General features: G+C 38.7%; 1 protein-coding gene across 1 annotated transcript in view; it reads right to left on the bottom strand.

Annotated features, from left to right (window-relative positions):
• Positions 1-479: 479 nt before the first annotated feature.
• The window catches only part of LOC139740053 (uncharacterized), a 29,350-nt gene continuing 9,170 nt past the window's right edge, over positions 480-20,659 (bottom strand). Inside the window, exons 9-11 of the mRNA XM_071650645.1 lie at positions 20,335-20,543; positions 19,649-19,852; positions 480-879 (exon numbers count right to left, since the gene is read on the bottom strand). Of these exons, the coding sequence (XP_071506746.1) occupies positions 580-879; positions 19,649-19,852; positions 20,335-20,543 (713 nt within the window). The 3' untranslated portion in view covers positions 480-579. The remainder of the gene's footprint in view (positions 880-19,648; positions 19,853-20,334; positions 20,544-20,659) is intronic.

The raw sequence follows: 20,659 nt of genomic DNA, 5'->3' as shown, positions 1-20,659 counted from the left end.
ATTAATACCAGACACCGTTTGTACAGCACACCTTGCAAACACTATCTAGTGTACAAACTCTTAAGTACATACAGTGTCGTGGAAATATTAATTTTTGATCCAACACATTGATGATAGGATATTAGAAAAAACATTTGGCAGCTGTCCCAATTTGTGTGTGAAGGTTTTGGGGTTTGTTTTTGTTGGTGGGGGTGGGGAAGTTAGCACCAAAAAAGTCTGCAACAACTGCTCTTTATGATGGAGACTCTCACAGACTTGATGTTTCTGTCATTTTGGAACCCATACCCCCCCCCCCCACCACCACCCCCAAGTACTGACAGCATGTAATAATCTGTAGGAACTCAATAAAGTATCAAGAATATACATTCTTTAAATGGTTAGAGACTGGGTAGGATCATCAATAATAAAAAAGCACACAAAGAAATGCACTGTAGGTAGCAAAAAGTAAACAAATAAGACAGAGACAATATTGCAGGCAGGTTAAATTTTCTCTCCTGGCAGCATTCAACCCTAACAGTTCATGCCTCCTCTCAACCAATCCTTAGCCGGAAAGCAGACTGAGTCAGCTTTCTGCATCCACTACCCAGGATAGGGGCACTTTGACAAAGGAGTTGCAGCACCTACAATCTGGAACTTTGAGGAAAGCACATTGGAGGGAACTTTCACTTTTTGTCCTGGTTGCTGGCCGCCTACATACACCTCAACGGTGCAGGGCTCCAGAACCCATTCATCAGTGTATACCGCCATGACTCTTGGGACGATCTTGAACTCTGCGACAATGCTCTTCCCTGCTTGAACCTCCCTCCTGGCAAAATCAACCAGCTGGATCCTTGGTGTCGGGACGCTGACACCCTGCCAGCTGATGTACACCTGTATTACCTGGAGGACAATCAAGGAGAAAGAGGGTTGTTTGATGAGAGGAACTAGAATATCCCAGGGCAGCTAATAATCACTCATCACAAACTCGAGGGGATTCCAAAGCAGTGGCAGATCCAGAGGGGGGCGCACTGGGCACGCCCCCCTCTTATTTTTTGTGAAAACAAATGAAATAAAAAGCAAAAAATGGGGTGGGCGCGTGTGTCCCCCCCCCCCCCCCCCCTTTAATTTAGTAAAGGCGCTTCCCCTTTATGGAATTCCTGGATCCGCCCCTGCAAAGAGCATGATTTTCATATTTGGGAGGCTTTTCATATGTCTCAACAGGAAGAGATAATTTCATATCCAAGTTTTCATGAACCTCCTGCAGGATCAGGGAGACTAGAAAGCTTTTGTGCCTTTCCCTTAACTCCACACAGAGAGAAAACATTTTATGGTTCTCTCTATTAACAAAATAATAATGATAAACAAATGAATAAAATATATATGGCTACAGTGATCTCCATGCTTCACAGTGTATAATTTCTTCTTGTGAGAACACTATTCATTCTTGCTAAAAAATGTCCAGAAAGTATAAATACATGGATACATATTAGTGCTCTCATGTTTATTCATGAAGTTTAGAAATTTGCCTAATAACCACCCTTCAACATCTTTTGCACAAAGATGCAAATTACATGTACACAGTGTTATGTGATAATGGTAAAATTGAGGTATAATGGAATATCACAACATCATATCTTTGTATAATTGCATGCCCACATTCTCAAATCTTCAGTATTTTTCTATGATAACATTTGTATGCAATTCATTGAAATTCTGTATACCTACATGTACATTGTAGGAATGCACTTTTTAAATGTAAAACAGCAAAATGGGTGTAGGTGGTTGACAAACATTTATGAATTTGCATGCATTCACTGGTTGCACTTCGCTACTGAAATGGGCTTGAGCCGCACATTTGGTCTGCTCTCAAATTGAATTTGAGGAATGAATACATGATTAGATCAAATCTTATCAATTTGGTAATTAATTTATTGGGTATACAATCATACTCCCCAACAGATGTTAAAGTGGTGTTATCACTGATCTTCCTTTACTATCTAAACTAATTTTTTTTCTGCTAAATTGACTCATGAATTTTACAAATGAGGTATTCGTCACACAAAGCAGCACCTGTTACACAAAAACCCTTTATGACGGACAAGCATGAGAGCAAAACAATTGAGGTTGACTCATTTTCAGCAGAAAAAAAAAATTTGTGTGCAGATTGGAGAAGTTTTTTCCACAAAAATGTTTCCCCTTAGTTTAGTAGGCAACATCATGGCTCTTTGACACAATTTCCATTAAATGGCTACACTTAAATTAACCAGAACTACTATGGCATCTTTGGAAAACCAAAAAGCTTGTCAACTGTTGTTCTGGTGGTTAAAGTTAACTCATGACTGTCACTTAGACAAGGTTATCCTCACTGTGATATTGATAACAAGATTGATAATGATGATGATGATAATAGTGATGATCATAATAATGATGATGATGATGATGATGATGGTGATATTGATAACTATAATACTGATGGTCATGATGATTATGAAGATAATGATTTTATCCACCTAGGGCAGCCTCTGCAATACTAACACTTCTCTTCCAGAGGGTCTTGCCATTATCATTAACCCGTTGAGGACGAGTCCCGAGTCTACTCGGGCAAGTGTCTATGGGATGGACATGTTGTAGTAAAATCAGCTCGTCTTCAATGGGTTAACCTATAATCACCAGGTACCCAGCTTAATAGATAGGTCGAGACAGACACTGAGGGTAAGAGCATCTTCTCCAAGGATGTTTTCGCCAGGCAGAACTAGGTCTAATGATTTCCTGTATAGGAGTTTGAAGGCTCATCAATTTTACCACAGGGCCCCCATGTACAGCACATGTCCTTTTCATGTTTTCTGTATGTCATCCTTTGGCAGATGTTTGGTGAGTTTGTACAAGGGGGCTGCTGCACATTAACTCATAGCCTGTAGGATTAAACAACATCCAGAGACTTTGCAAAGGACACATCACATTCCCATCATCAATGGGTTAAAGCTCTTGAATGAGTAATTTGGGAGAACTTGGATTATTAAAGGCAAAAGTAGGCCAACACAAGGCACCCAGCTTTTCTGTCATGAGCTTAGGCCCCTGAAGAAGATTCAAAATTTGGGAAAGGAGAAGTTTTGCAGATGTCTCCCAGACTCAAGTATAGTATAATTGATCTGGGGTGAAATTTCAATGCTGCAGACAGCACTTTTGCCCTTGGAGAAACAATTGAAAAATGAATCATTTCCAGCATCAGTTCCTATCCTTCTTCTCCTTAATTATAGAAAAGAGTCACACTTTTATTGCCCTTTTCAAAATCAAAGGTACATAAAGACTAAAAGATCATCACACATGGATTTCATGAGGGCTTCACTCATGATGATTTGACTATGATAATAACAACAGTTAATGATGATGATAATAGCATAATGCATCTGACTCAATTACTCAGGTCACTCGTGACGATACTATCAATGCCCTGATAGTGTACTGAATTAATATCATAACCATTTATTGTCATGACATAAACTACACTCATTCATTACAGAAATTGGAGAAAAAAAAACCCAAAAGGAATAGAAACATTTTCTTCTCAGGGCCTATTGTGGTAAATTCATTTGGTTGCTATTGCGGACCGTGAGTGAACTTTTCCTTTAACAGACACAATTCTGTCCTCTCTATAATGAAACAAATGAATCATAATCATCGATCACCTGGCTATGTTTAAAATCATACATCCTTCAATGATTAGTTCACACACACACACATGGTTACTGCTTGTCTAAATATAGCACAGAAGTCACTGAAATAATTATCATTTACTCCAGCTGCCATTGAACCATAGTGGAGGTAACTAATCACTAAAGCCGTTCTAAAAATCTTTCTATTTATTCAAATAGCAGATATTCTGTATATCCTGCCCATATTTTTGGGCCTACGCTAGATCCCCATGAGTACCATAATGAGACAGCATCTGGATTTTATTTCTCTGTTCACATTATCAACCCCACTTGGAAATCCTCTGGATATTTCCCTTAATTCCCGTGTGTCTGTATCAATCAATTATGCAGCTGGGACTGAGCCAAAAAGCTAAAAACCAACAACAACTGTGGTTCATTATTGTAACAGCAATTGCTCAGCAAACATTAATGAAGGCACTTCCCCATGATGACAATTGCTTTGTCACTTTTTTTCTTTTTTTTTCAATTTGCAATGTAAATGAACAAGCATGGACTCAGAGTTTGTAACAAGGCTGCCATTGCAAAATGATCACCTCAGATGAATTTCCTATGCAATACTGCATGGGAAATTCATCTGAGGATACACAATAATTAAAAACTAGAATTATCACTGAAGGTGATTAATACCCCCGCCCCTAGTGTTGCTTAATAGTATGTGATGTCATGAGGGCAATGACGTTAATACCAAGTTTGTGCACTTGTCGAATTGGAAACAGAATAATTTTAGTTTACTGTACAATTACAGAGTTGACACTGAGTACAAAACTTACAGCAAATGGAAACATGCTTTCCCCCAGCATCACTACACTTAAAGACAATCATACACACCAAATTTGACCTTCATAGCTTGAATGGTTTATTCTGACACAAAAATGAGTGGTTACCATGGCAACACATTTTCCTTAAACTAAAACATTGGTGTCTTGCAAAAACTACACTTCTAGATCATGATACATACTAAATTTGACTTTAATTGCTTGAATGATGGAAAAGTTATTTGATCTGCAAGGTTTTGGTAAAATTTCGGTTACCATGGCAACGGTTTGTGTGACAAACACAAAAATTATGTGCTCCACATCTATACCTCAGGGCCATAATGCCTACCAAATTTGGTTTCAATAGCTTGAAAACTGTGGAAGAAGTTCACTCCACAGGATGAAAAACAAACAAACATGCAGTTACCATGGCAACGCATTGTCATATACAAATACAAAGGACATTTTGCAAAACTACACTTGGTAAAGACCATCATACACACCAAATTCACCTTCATAGATTAAATGGTTCAATATGATACAAAAATGAGTGGTTACCATGGCAATACATTTTTCTTATATTAACACATTGGTGTCTTGCATAACTACACCTCCCGATCATCATAAATACTAAATTTGACCGTAATTGCTTGAATGATGTGGAAGTTATTCAATCCACAAGGTTTTGGTAAAATTATGGTTACCATGGCAACGCTTTGTCCGACTAACACAAAAGATTATGTGTTCCACATCTATGCCTCAAGGCCATAATGCCTACCAAATTTGATTTCAATTGCTTCAAAACTGTGGAAGTTGTTCACTCCACAAGATTTCAAAGAAAACATGCGGTTACCACGGCAACGCTTTGTCAAGTACAAACACAAAGAGTGTCTTGCATAACTACACCTATAGATCATCACAGATGCCAATTTTGAGATTAATTGCTTAAATACTACGGAAGTTATTCAATCCACAAGGTTTTGGTAAAATTATGGCTACCATGGCAACGCATTGTCCGACTAACACAAAAAACATGTCTTGCACATCTATACGCTGTACCTCAATATCATCATTTACCCTAAGTTTCATTTAAATTGCTTCAAAACTGTAGGAGGAGTTCGCGACGCAAGATTTTGCAAAAGACCGACCGACCGCCCGACCGCCCGACCGCCCGACCGCCCAACCGCCCGACCGCCCGACCAACATCACGGTGATTCCTATACCCCCTTCACACTATGTGTGGTGGGGGTATGATAAGGTCACCTCTTCTTTTACAGTTATAATTATATCATGTGTTAGCGTAACAGGTGTAAAATCAGAATGCTGCAAGGGAACAAAATATGAATGAGTAATGTTGCACTTAGTTGCTTTTTTTCATTTTCAATTTTGCCATTATTGCAATCTTTCAAGATGAGGCTTCATAGTAGACAAGTGAGAAAGAGAGATATCTTTAAATGATACCATTGGACATGACTGGATTAAAATGTACAGTAGGTATACAGGACAATATTGTGTACAGTGTCTGCGCTATCATGCATGCACACACAGGGGTTGCATCTGGGCACATGAGCATGCAGAGGCTAGTAAAGTACATGTGTCACACTCATACCTTTGAAATAAAAGCGTGAATAGAATCAATGGTGTGGTAAAATATTTATCTTGTGTATCAATAGATGAAAGCCATGAACCAAAGCTAGGGATGTGATATCTCAAAGAAAAAAAAGAAGTTTTTGTTGTCTATTCTGTATTTTTTTCTTTCTTGTATCAGGATGAAATGCATTGATGTCTTTTTGTCATGATCCTCTCATACTAGTCATACTGTACATATTAATCCTCTATTTATAACATCAAACCAACTGATGTACTAGATCCAGCTTCTTGGCCTCCAGTCTAATTATGCTTTATAGTACTTGGGGTCCGCCTTCAAGATCACTGTCTGCTATGACAATGACAGCATCATGTGTGAGATTCCTGACATGCACGCCAAGAAAACCTCATGCTTATGGGGACGACGCTCAGCAGACCAATTCACACAGCCACCAATAATCATGATTATTTGAGTTGTGATTTGAAATTGGGATTCAAAGACCTTTTTTTTTTTTTTTTTGGTATGTGTGGACATAATATAGTGACTATTGGTGAGATTCAAATCGTCATCCACATACCACTAAAAGTGCAATGTTTCTGAAATTGTCACACTTTTTTCTGAATTGATGTAATTATTCATGATACAAAGTATGAATGAACACTGTGCAAAATTGCACAGTATTTTGATATCCCATGATGCAACGTGTGAGGGATAGTTGGGTCAAAGTAAGGTCAAACTGTGAGACTCATTCATGTGCAGTTTGGCTCCGCTTGAACAGGTGCAATTTGAGTTGTGATTTTTCTTATTGAATTGCTGCAGTTTAGATAGTGATTTTTTTCTTGCCTGTGAATGTGTGAACCAGAGTGCACAAAGGTGTGATTTAAATCGCGATTCAACCCACGCTTTTTTTTTTTTTGACGTGTGTGAATGAGCCTAGTGTCACTGAGACATCTTGAGATCTCTGACTCTCTGGAGAGGAAGAGATCAAGGAGGCTCAAAGAAGGAATTCTTATCCTGGACAGACTCAGACTCAAAATAGATCACCTCAACCATTCAATATTGGACTTCAGCCCAAAACTCTGCCATCCTTGCCATCATTCATAAGCATTTTCCAAGGATGCCTCAGCTGTGATTACTCACAGAATGAGAAAATATCAAGGCTAAGGAACTATTCAATTGCATTAATGGGGAATGGGGAAAATTTTGGTCACAATCAAGGTTGTCCATGAGTTGTATGTTGGTTAACTTTCTTTGTTCAAGCTAATTTTACAGACATCCAAACTATGACAAAACTTCAGTATGATCAAGCATCAAACCAAATTCAAATAACAAAGACTTGATTCCCATTGATCAAATATCCCATCAACCATCTAAAATGTATAGTTAACATTTATGCCTATATCCAGGGCTTGACACTAACGGTGGCCCGGTGGCCCGGGGCCACCAAAAATGAAAATCGGGCGACCAAACAAAAGAGTTAGTGTCGAGCCATGCTATATCCATTACAACATTGGATATTTTTTTTTTTAAAGCACAAACACAATCACGACCCTATCCCATGCCATAAATCTACTAGAATATTAGTAAACCCTATCCCATAACCATCACTGCACATCAACCTGTCTCCAGAAACCTTGAGGAGCTGAGGGGTGTTCACTTTGCCCGTCCACTGAGTCACATGTGATTCAGATCCTCCCCCCCCCCCCTCCTCCTCCCCCTCTCCATGGCTTATCACAAAGTAAAATCCCTTGAGTGGCAGTCCCTAAACTTGGGTCTCGCCTGCTTGACGGCCTTCCTGAGGAATACGTTATTTTGAGGGATGCTTGCAACTCTCCTGCGACTATTGCATGCAGGATTGGAGTTCACCTTGAGAACTCTAGTGAGGGATCACACACTGATTGTAATCAAACATTGGGACTGCTGTTGACAGATTTTGCCATACTGAGAGTGATTCAGTAATTCAATGCTTCCTGATTTTGACAGGATATTCATATGCCTAACATTAATCTTGAGTAATTGAACACTTTTTTTCACAGCAAAATGTAAACATTATCTTTGTAGAATGATACATTTCTAAAAGTATTTCCAGATATGAGCAAGAGATATCTCTCCTCTGAACACTTTGTTGTTCACTTCAAAATGTCAGAGTGTATAAATGGTTGGCTAATATACAGTGTAAGCAGGTTCCACAATTATCAACTTTGCAGCTTTGCATCACCAAACCTAGGAATGCAGAGTATATAGATGTATTGTTGTTTTTATACAAATGATGCACAGGATAGAGTGCGTTAGTGGAGATGTAGCGCTCGAGGGTATTTACAATTGTGAAACATGCACGAGGCGAAGCAGAGTGCATGTTGCACTACATTGTAAATACCCGAGAGTGAGCTGCATCTCCACTAAGGCCACGAAATAATCCTGTGCATCATTTGTTTTATAAAATGGGTCGAAAACTAACAGCCTTTTTCACGTACCTTTGTCGGTCAATACCAGTCAAAGAGTCAAGATGTCCGAAGATGTTCGTCCCAAACATTTACGTACGTCGCACTCGGAAATCCCGCACATACAAGTATAAGTACTGTACGTATAAGAGTATACGTACGCCACACGTGTTATGCACACAAGAATGGCCGGCCGGCAGCCCGAACTAGAAGTTCTGTTTACAGGATTGACAGCGCGTATAGTAGCGCGTGACGCACTTGTAACAACTGATTGAGTGCGCACTGCTAGTGTAAACATTGTGACGTCAGGCCGTGCATGTTAGTGAGAAATTAATACAGGCACACGTGACTCATTTCAGCGCTTCCAATTGGCTACATTCTTGAACCCATTTTATAATAACCATTTAATGCATTGCCAAAAGCTCTGTCTACACAATTCAAGTGTCATCCATGCAGAAATAGCAATGAAATAAATTAATCAATTTGGGGGGGAAATTCTAGATTACAGCAGAGGGAATCATAAAGTTACCACAACGCAAGCACTCACTATTACTGAAATCCTTAGATACCTGCAATAAGATTACTATAACAACCAGCTACAAAAAAAGCATGAATATTCAAAACTGATTGGCACATGCTTAAAATATAAAAATAACAGCAACACCTACTGGATAAAATTGATTATAAGTGCAACAAGCAGCAGCCTATCTTGCAGTCAGTGAACCCAAATTGCCATCAGTTTTTACAATTCCCATCACTATCTTGCAACCACAGGAATACTTCCTTTGATTTTTTTACCGATTACCTAAATGTTTCAGCAAGGTGACAAGACACAAACAAATAAACGACTCTATTCTTTACCATTCACGGGAATCAACCTCACACCCACTGTGCACTCACTCCACTTCCTGGGTAGCATTACATCCAGACCCCTTTTCCCTTCCTTGTCTAATAAACAAAATCAAACAAAAACAATTACTAGTCAAAACATAGATACTATATGATTACACAAAGCAACAATAATATGTTATTTAAAAGACTTTACCATAAAATGGAACATAATTTTATTTTCCTTTTTGGTACATGATGCTACAAATGTATATAATCTCACTGGTTAACACCAACACTCTTTTCTTTTATTGGATTATAAGGTGAAGTATCATTATGCCTAGAGCTGTTTAGGAGTCATAATTGGTAGGCTGTAATATAAGCAATAACCTTTTGCCAGTAGTAATATGGTCTTGAAATGACTGTATGAAAGTTTTCTTTTGAAGTTACGATAACTCCAAGAAAGCTGGAACCCTGTGAAAGTGAGAGGGGAACCATGGTCTAGGGAGTCTTCACACTCAACTGACAATCTACAGGATCCCTGTTTCTTTCCTGTTCTTTAACACCCGCCAGCGTTCCTGAGACCATAGAAGTGATATTGTAGCACCCTCTCTGGACACTTTTAACATATGCACTTCACCATAAGCTTGCATGTCATTATTGGTTTACATGGCGACAAAAAACAGAAACTACAATCACTTGACATTAGCAGTAGCCCAGTGGACTGGGGCCACTAAAAATTGATGTCAGGCTACCAAACTTCCAAAAAGCTTCCCAAAAATGTTGAGAGTATTTAACCCTTTGAGGACGAGTCCCGAGTATAATCAGGCAGGTATTTGTAGGAAATGCGTGTTATAGCAAAATCAGCCCGTCCTCAATGGGTTAAAGTCACAACCATGGAATAAGGAAATTGACGGAAATATGTACATGTGCACATCCCATTCATGTTGGAATCAGAGTTAATATTTTCCTGTTTTAAAATAAGCAAATAGCACTGGACTCACAAAATACATGGCATTATGGAATCATAAATTTGCTCAAGATTCATCAAAATACTCTTACTATTATTACACACGACAAGATCTTTAGCGTGCATTGTAGTTTTGCGAAACTCGGCTCGCGCGAAATTCACCAAATTAAAATGCATGCAAAAATTCCTCTTTTTACAGTAATGAGTTGCTTTGGAGTATTTTGAGATCAGAAGTGTGAAATGATAAAAGATGGTGTACTCGTGAAGCACCTCTATGTTCAGTAGTGGGTATGTAGAATGCTACAAGTACATGATGATCGGATCATGCCCTAGCAGTAGTATTGAATCACATACAGCTGACAAGCTGCATGCCCAATTTATTGTAATTAAAATGTAATTGAATATAAAACAGCAGTAAGATTGCATTACTCTTGGCGTACCTTTTCAGGTAATATTTAACATTTTTGTCATTATCCAAGTAAAATTGTGGTATCACACTGTTATTTCACATATTTCTTATCTAAATATGTCTCCATTTTAGAGCAGAAATTGACAGTTTCTGCAGTCACATGGAAACCATGTTTTGTTGTACCTTTAAACACTGAGCATGAGTAAAACAAAGGCCTATGTCTTGCACACCACTGAAAGTTGTATAGTATGCAAATATGGCACACAGACAGTAAAATTCTATCATTGGCAACCTCTTGGGTTTTGCTTTACAAACAAGACAACCTGATGACCCAACGTGTACAAAATATTTCATGCCCTTAATGCGTATGGATGTGACTTCTTATCTCGGATGGGCAGACTTGATACCAACTTTGACCTAGCTGATCTCAAGATCAATGCTTGCCTTTTGACAAGGAAGCAGAGGAACACACAACAAATGGACTGTTTGGTCTTCAAAGGTTAATCACAGAAATACCTCACCTTGAACACAGTGATGTAACCGGCACAGATCCTTTTGTGACTGCCCAGCTCAACCCCCCTCCAAAAAAAAAAAAAAAAAAAGTAGAGCCACAATGACATTCCACTTTTTCTAGATAGTTTTAATGAGTAAGCTCTTTGCTTTAAAATGATAACATGGTAACATTTGACCATCCTAACCCATTCAAAAGTGATTGAAACATGACAGAGTTAGGAGACGAGCAGTTTCATAAAAAGGAGAAAAACGAGAATTTAAAGATTGGATTCACTCTGGCATGCTGTGTAGAAGTATCAATGATAACATATTCTATTTCCCAGTGTACGCAGCACCTGTCTGAAAACAATATGGTCCAGAAAAACTGCTAATATCTTGATTTTGGTTTCGCTTTAAGCCACCAAATTTTGACAGTAGGTAGAGAAACAATTACTCTCCCAGGTAAAGACAACCTTCAAATGACATATTTTGGTCCATTACAGAGAATCCTAATCTGCGATTTTTTGTGGGTTTAAGCTGGGCGTCACATGTCATAACCTGTGTTAGGCCATCAGCAGGAGTCATCAAAGTGTATTCAGATTTGAGGTATTCACCACACAATGATGAAGAATGATTAGTAGGGTATTTGCCAAGAGCCCTGGATATTACCCTCCTGCTTGGCCGGGGTACTACATTTTGTAGATAGCTGGAAAACTCTTGATTGCATGACACAGACGGGCTGGCCATAACTAATCCTTCAATGGGCCGCACAAAAGCCACAAAGCTCAAAAGCATAGTATCCTACAATATCTATTCTTTTGGAATGCTGGGATTTATACATTCCAGCTGCATCCAATATATAGAGAGAATTAATTTTCTAATTGTAAGGAAAGTACACCCAACAAAACCACCAGTGTTTTGTTTTGTGCTGTGTCATTGCTCTCATTTTTGAAAATTGCATTTGCTATGCAAATTTCTTGCCCATTGGAAGAGAATATCATTTCATCACTCTGATTTGTTTCATGTAAGCAATCATATTTTCATCTATTTATCTAGAATAATAGTTGTGATTTGTTATTTATCATGGAGCATATATCCCTGTAGTACATGACTAATAAGTGACCAGAGATTGGCACTGGGACCCAGCTCAAAGAAGGCATTCAATGTACACACAACACACTTGTAGGATTAACCTCACATCCACACCATGTCTGGCAAATTTTGTGCAAAAGTCCATTGAGGTCAGAGGTTTACATGGCTGACAAAGTAATGTGTCTATGAAAGGGCTGGAGTCTCGAGCCATGCTGTTGATAACCTACACTACGTTTAGATTGACCCAATTATTACAAGCAGCAGTTAGTTAAAAAGATTTCTACACAATGGCCCGAATTCGTAAAGGTGGTACAATTGAAACCATGGTTTAAACCATGGACAATTTGTATGGAGCGCCAAGTGTCGCATGGCCTATTTTGTTACAAAATCATTCATTTCGTTGACGAAATATTGTCATTTCGTTACAAAATGGTCATTTCGTCGACAAAATGACTGATTTCGTAACGAAATAGGCCATGCGACACTTGGCGCTCCATACAAATTGTTCCTAATTTAAATCATGCTTTCAATTGTACCACCTTCATGAATTCGGGCCTAAATGGCTGGCATTTCAAGTACTTAGTGATCCAAAGAGGCTATGAAGGGAAGGGTGCAAAAGAAGTGGCAACAAGTAGGTTCCTATATGGAGGGTCAACGTGAGGTGTGTGAGTCAGAGAGTTTGTGAAGCAAAAGCATACATGAAACTAAGCCTGTTCAGAGCTATAGACATTGAAAGCTATCCCTCCGTGGGGTTGGGTGTTTACAAAGAAAATGAGAACATAATTTAGGAAGAAGAGAGAATCTATGCAAATCCACTGAATAGAAGATATTGAAATCTGTGTTTACTTTGAGTCACTAGATACACTGCAAGTACTTCCATGAATGTAAACTGCAGTTGTTTGATTCTGAAAATAATGTGGTGAAGCTGCTCCTCAATGTTATCTAGTTCTGCTGCCTGTTTTCTTGTTTACTAGTTTGTGTACCTGCAAGTTTGTTGTTTGATTCTTTGTCTCTTTGTTTGTGAATGAGTAAGAGAGTGTGTTTGTTACATGAGATAGATATTTATGTAATCCCTCAGATCATATCAAACCTACTGGAAAACATTTGATCACATGACTTCAACACCTCATTCCATCAAGTCACATGACAAAGCCAGAAGCAAAGGAGGACCTAAATGATGACCAGTGGCGTATCTAGGGAAAACGGCGCCCGGGGCAAGCGCGAAAATTGCGCCCCTAATTTCTGAAAAAGTGTTCAACCCCAACCCCATCCCGGTAGGGACTTTAAACAAAGTCCACATGATATGCTTTTCAAGCACTTTAAAGGGGTCTTTTGAGGGTGATTTAAATGTAATGAATTTTGATAAATTTTGGCGAGCGAGCGCAGCGAGCGGGCCGAAAATTTTGGTATTTCAGCTTACAAAACATGGAATTCTTGTCATTTTTTGCTAATCAAATCTTACAATTTCAATCAAGATGTAGTGACGGCCTTATAGATAACGATTTATACCAACAAACTGCATAAGGAATTTCAAAAGTAACCTAAATTAGTACGCGCGAGTTAGCCGAAATTTGTATATTTCCACGTCATCATCACGTTTTGTTCTTATCTCTTTTTTCTTTTTTTTTTCTTGATAAATTTTGGCGAGCGAGCGCAGCGAGCGAGCCGGAAATTTTTGTATTTCAGCTTACAAAACATGGAATTCTTGTCATTTTTTGCTTATCAAATCTTACAATTCTAATCAAGATATAGTTACGACCTTATAGATAACGATTTATACCAACTGAGGACTTACAATACTAGTACATGTACTCTGAATTAGTACGAGCGAGTGAGCCGAAATTTGCATATTTCCGCGTCATCATTACGTTTTGTTCTTATCTTTTTTGATTCGGTTTTTTTTCGCGCCCCCCCCCATATTTTCGAAACCGTTGGCGTCCTCTCTTGATCCAATCGGCGATCGCTTCAGAACAAAAGAAATTGCAGCCGCTGCTCCGTGTAACATTTTTCTGCTTAATATAAAATGACATGTGTGAACACAATAGACATTGTCATTTTGTGCGCGTCATCGTCACGTTTTGTTCTTATCTTCTTCTTTTCTTCTTTTTTTTTGGATAAATTTTGGCGAGCGAGCGCAGCGAGCGAGCCGAAAATTTTTGTATTTCAGCTTACAAAACATTGAATTCTTGTCATTTTTTGCTTATTTAATCTTACAATCCTAATCAATCCTAATCCTAATTCCACGTACTCGAACAATTTTCGCTAAAAAAACGATAATGTATACGGGCCCTAGATACTGGAATGACCTCTCCCCCGAAATAACAAGCTGCTCGTCTTTACATTCCTTTAAACGTAAATTAAAAGAGTTTTTATTGAGTGCATATTTTGCAGACACTGAACAGTCGTAATGTCTTATGTAATACTGTGGTATGTTATTGTCCAATCAAACATTTTGTCAACACGTTACAGATTCCATTTAGGGTCTTGCCATGGGGCTCTCTGAATTCATCATTAGCAATTCCACACTCTACTTCGTTTCCCTCTCTTCCTCTTTCCCTCTGCCCCTCTCTAACCTTCTATGCAGAGCTTGACGGCAGGCACCAAATGGCTTAATAGTTGTACATGTTACTTTTTGTGTCTTACTGATCATATCCTGGTGAAAGTTTTAATGCAACAATAGTTTATAGTATATACACCAAAGTAGGCTGTATAATAATGATGGCTCGGTCACAGTAAGTTCATATTAATGTATAGTTTGTTTGTTTTTCTTCTACTTCTTTCTTCTTCTTTTTTATTACATAAAATTTGGCAACCTTACATCATCATTCTGGTCTTCTATCCGTTCTCCGTTTCTTTTTCACAAACACTGATTACTCGGGGCTTACAGCCAAACAAGCTAGCTTTCATGTAGGTCCCGTCATACTTCTCTTTGATCAACCCCATTTCGATTTCGATTTTGACCAGTTATCATTACATGTAATTACTGTGTTATCACCATGTATATTGTTTGTTTTCTGCACATTGTTCACAAGGTAAAAGAACTTGTCTGGTTTCTGTTGTAATGTTCATAAATGAGAAGTATGAAAAAAAAATGAATTGAAGATAATAGTGACGGCCTTATAGATAACGATTTATACCAACAAACTGTGGATTTGAAAAAAAATACTCTAAATTGTACGAGCGAGTGAGCCGAAATTTGCACATTTCCTCGTCATCATTACGTTTTGTTCTTATCTTGCTTGATTTTTTTGCGCCCCCTTCCCCCCCCCCCCCCGTATGTTCGACACCGTTGGCGCATTCTTTTGATCCAATTGGCGATCGCTTCAGAACGAAAGAAATTGTAGCCGCTGCTCCGTGAAACATTTTGCTTGCTAAGTATAAAATGACTGAAAATTTTTGTATTTCAGCGGACAGAACATGGAATTCTTGTGTGAACACAATAAACATTGTCATTTTGTACGCGTCATCATCATGTTTTGTTTTTATCTTGTTTGATTTGGTTTTCTGCCCCCCCCCCCCATTCTCCCTCCCCCCTTTCAGGGCGAGTTTTTTTTTTCTTCTTCTTCTTCTTCTTCTTTTCTTTTTTCTTTTTTCTTCTTCTTCGTTTTTTTTTCTTTTTCTTCTTCTTTTTTTTTCGTTTTTTTTTTCGTTTTTTGCGCCCCCAAGGAGTGGCGCCCGGGGCACGTGCCCCCCTTGCCCCCCCCTAGATACGCCACTGATGATGACAGTAGTAGACATGTAGCTGTCATCACATCTCTGTTTAGAATCTCATCATTACTTCCGTCAAGGAAGGAGGCTAAAGTGATCATCGGCATTGGTTTGCCTGTTTGCAAAATTACTCAAAAAGCTGTGAACAGATTTGAATGAGATTTGCAGGAAAAGTCAATAATAAGACAAGGAACAGATCATTAAATTTTGGTAGAAGTGATCTGGGAGGTTTTTTTTATCTTTTGCCATTTAAGGTCCATGAACTTCAGAGTTCAAGCTGTGTGTCCTGGAGATTTACACATGCCCACTAAAGCGCATGTTCTCCGCAAATTGCCATGCAGCTGAAACCTGATGATGTATAAAACAAAAGGCTTCTACGTGTGCAGTTGTCTATTGGAAAACTACATGCATGTATGGGGGAAATGAGTTGCTGGCTTGGCAGAGGTCTGCGCTCTCTGAGTGCTTTTCTAGTTTCATTTTTAAACTTTGGCAATGGGAAAATATGTTTCAGTACAATCAGTTACTCATTTCTTCATTGTGCACTTAATAAAGAAGAATAGATTTACATGTAAATAGATAAAATTAAATGAGGCATAATTTCACTGAATTTGATGACTTGACACCCACTCTCACCCTTAGAGGAATTTCCTTATCTCGTCAGTAAAGCTCACAGGTGATATCTATCCAAACACAAGACTACGCCCCTTTCATTCCATCGCCTGTAGAATCTCCAGGCACACAACTCCCCCCTCCCCACTGCCTGCCCCACCCTCCACCCTCCACCCTCCACCCTCTGAAACATCCGGGGCAGGTGACCTTAGAAGAAAAACAATGGGCAACTTCATTGCTGGATTCCTGGTGCGTCAAGTCTAGACGCTTTCTATAGCCCAGGTGTGTGGACGAGTAAGATCAGTCTTCTATAAGTCATGGGTGCTACAACTCATTGGTCAGCAAACAGCCCACTCAATGTTGTTTGGGACAATCTCATGGTTATAAATGGCAATGAAAGCCTCATGATACCTTATTTTCATTAAGGAGATCAATTAAAGTTTGTCCTGGAAATTAATCCCCTCGTCAAGGGAAGACTGTTGCTAAAACAAAGTGGGTTGGGTCTACAAGGAAGCAACTCTAATTTGCAAGGAACAGACATGGCTGCCCTACAATGACTTTCAAAATAGAAGATTTATCTTCCTGCCAAGTGGCTAGACAATAAATTTCTAACAACATATAATGAGACATCTTCTTTGTTCTTTCTCAGAGTAATCTCATGATATATTGTTGTGCGTATAGCAGAATGTTGTTATAAACCCTATGCACACTCCTACAGCCTAGCAACAATCTGCCATGCGCAGGGAAGCATGTTAACGACAATGTGCCATGTGTGCAACGATATATGAAATCATGATATACATTGCGGGATCATGAAAATCATTGTAATGTATCAACCTCATCAGCATCATAGGGAGATTAAACTGCATAAATATATCATATCCATTCTTATCCATTAAACAATACACTGCTAAAGTTAGATGTCACAGGCACAATTAACTAATTGGGACTGCAAAGAGTATTATCATTTATCATCATTATCATCAAAATCATTCAAACTATAATCATTAATACCAGTTGTACTGTCAGGCATTCAGCTATTTTATGTATAAAATAAATAAAAGATATTAACCAATTAAGTCAAGTCTAAATTAAATCCTTACAGCTGGTTGATTGCTGCTAATTGGCAACATAAAAACTGTATTGTTCCTTTGACTGTTTTGGGGTGCTTCCTGATATTGAGCCTACACGTCTGTTGTAGTAATCAAGCAAATTATTCCTTGAATTTTCCTTACATTCTATTGAATTCCTGAGACATTTTCATGATGCCTACACATACCAGCCTTTTCACTTCAGCATTTGGTTATTAGATCATGAATGGACGGTCATATACCAACAGATCCCATTCCAAGAAATGCAAATTCTGAAATACCCACAGACTTTTCATGTGACCCATCAGATTTACAATAACGAATCACTACATGTATTAACCCGTTGAAGACGAGTCCCAAGTATACTCAGGCAGGTGTCTATGGGAAATGCGTGTTGTAGCAAAATCAGCCCATCCTCAGCGGGTTAAACTATAGATATGAACAATGAGAAACTTTCATTTGTGTGAGATTCCAGCGATACAAATTGAAAGAGAGAGTTCTGTTTTTTTTTTATTTTTTCCATCATCAGATGCAAGTACATCTTCTGCCTCCTTTCCACCCACTATTCAATTGTGAAGTCATTAAAAAAAAAAAAAATAGCCCAAACAAAAACATGTGGCTCATCGCTTTATCTAACAAGCGACTTGCCCAGTGTCAATGGCTTCTCACCACAACCAACCACAAGACCAGCAAAGCAAACCATCCCACTATGGCACCGACATCACATGACCTTAACAAGCGTCACAGCTCTGAAAACCACCTCACTCCCAGCATGCACACTGATAAAGGATAACAAGAATACATGTGGGCCTCCTACCCCTGCGATAAGATTTAGAAACCATTCCACACACTTATCTTGTCGGAGGAGTGCCCTCATGTAACCAACAAACTTCCTGTCACAAGGTTTTCTCTCAAGCAGCAAGAGTTGCCTTCTTTGAGTACCTTGTCAAATCATTCACAATGCTGGAATATAGATTTGGTTCTTCTTTTTTTTCATTTTACACCATATTATCTGGACTGAAAAATTTTACTTGCCAGTAAACATCACTATTGTTTATACAGTCAAACCTGTCTATAGCAGTCACCCACGGGAGATGAAAAAGTGGGGTTTCAATACAGACAGCTGACGACTACAGACAGGTTGTGCAATGTTTCATGGATATCACATTAATGTACATGTATTATCGTGGTATGTACAAATACTTTAAGTATTGAAAGAAAGAAAGATAGAGGGAGACAAAGTGAAGAAACTCGCAAATGAACTTTAAGTATTCTTGTGTACTTGTATTAATGAGTAGAAAACATTTTGTACATCGAACATTGCTATTATAATTACAAGTTATTGCATACTAGCATGCCAAAGCAAGCAAGATTTTCACGACTGCACATATTATGCCTACATGGTGGATGAATGTGATAATTGGAACTGTTCACTATGCATGACTGGCACAGCGAAAAAGTAGAAAAACACGCTAAATTACAGCCTCAGCTGTGGCTCTGTAGGCTGTGGTCACTATTACACAGTTAAAACACTACTGCAGAATTCAAAATGGTGACCACTGGCAGCATTAGACAGGTGACTTCAATACACAGGGTCTTTGACTGGGCTTTTCTCCTGGGGATTTCTCAGTGGCTGCTATAGACAGGTGGCCATTTAGGCAGGTTTGTCTATATATCAAATTATTTTCTACTTAAATCATACTGGATGTGATTGTAACTTTAATCAGGTAGGCTAGATGTATTTACATGTATGAGTGGATATTTGTGGGAGGAACATTAATTTTTCTATGCTCAATGCTGAGAAAGTTCAACAGTGGAGAATCGAAACAGTGCAGTCTCCTGCAAAATTTGATGAAATAGAACATGCATTATATTTCATTCAGTAGCTAAGCAAAAGGAGGTAATATATTCTGCAGTCAGACTCATGAAAGTAGAGATAAAGTAAGAGAGGAGGAAAAGGTCAGTCATCTCACCTCATCCCCTGTGATGTTTCCTATGTTCGTCACGGTGACGTTCACTGTTACATTTTGGCACGGATGAATGCTGGCTGGAGTGAGGACAAGCTTGGAGTAGTTGAACTTTGTGTAGGACAAACCATAACCAAATGGAAGGAGCGGATCACCATCAAAGTACCGATATGTACGCCCAGCCATGGAATAGTTCTCCATTGGTGGTATCTTGAAATGATAAATAAGAATTAGGGCTGGTGTTAATTCATAATGTATATCACTGGAGAATGAAAGAAGTGCCATCAAAAAAAAAAAAGTCATATGAAGAGCAATATGAAAATTATGATATCCAGAGGACTTTATGGCATTATCAAACACTAATACACATGCACACACACACACACACACACACACACACACACACACTTGTATATGTCCTTTCAGCTTTATACACTTCTCCACCTATACTGACTAGTAATAAACATCCCATGGGTTGTTTTTATCACTTTCATTGTCTCCTACATTTCATTTCAGTAATAGACCCCTACAATGTTCACATACTTGGTATGTAAAATCTTACTATTACTTATTATAAACACAGAAGTATTGAAAACAAATTAAGCACTGCCCTCGATAAAACCAATCAATCAATGCGAGAGAGTGCCACTGTTCAACCAATCAATCATGAAATATAAATTAGATGAGTTCACCTGCTGTTCAGTGGCAGGCCAGGTAAAGGGAAGCCTGCCCCCAGGGTTGGCTCCTGGAGAGTTTTGGAACATTTGTCGGAGAGCAACCCCAGTGGCCTGGGCAGGAAAGAAGCACTCCACAATTGCGTGTACAGAAGGACTGGCGAGTGCCCAGGTAATATTGACGGGACCAGCATTGAAGAGAAGTAGGACAACCGGCTTGCCTGCAGCTAGATACATTTACAAGGTTGTAAGTACAACACAGGCATTATATACATAGCTGGTGTTAGATGATACTACAATGTGTAAAACAATATCAATGACTTTATATTTAGGTCTACTCTTC

This window comes from Diadema antillarum, unplaced genomic scaffold, assembly GCF_040938485.1.
Source record: "Diadema antillarum isolate AM-2024a unplaced genomic scaffold, OU_Dant_1.0 seq00000829_RagTag, whole genome shotgun sequence".
Taxonomy (NCBI): domain Eukaryota; kingdom Metazoa; phylum Echinodermata; class Echinoidea; order Diadematoida; family Diadematidae; genus Diadema; species Diadema antillarum.
The sequence above is the reverse complement of the archived record's forward strand: the minus strand, read 5'-3'. Positions and strand labels throughout refer to the sequence as shown.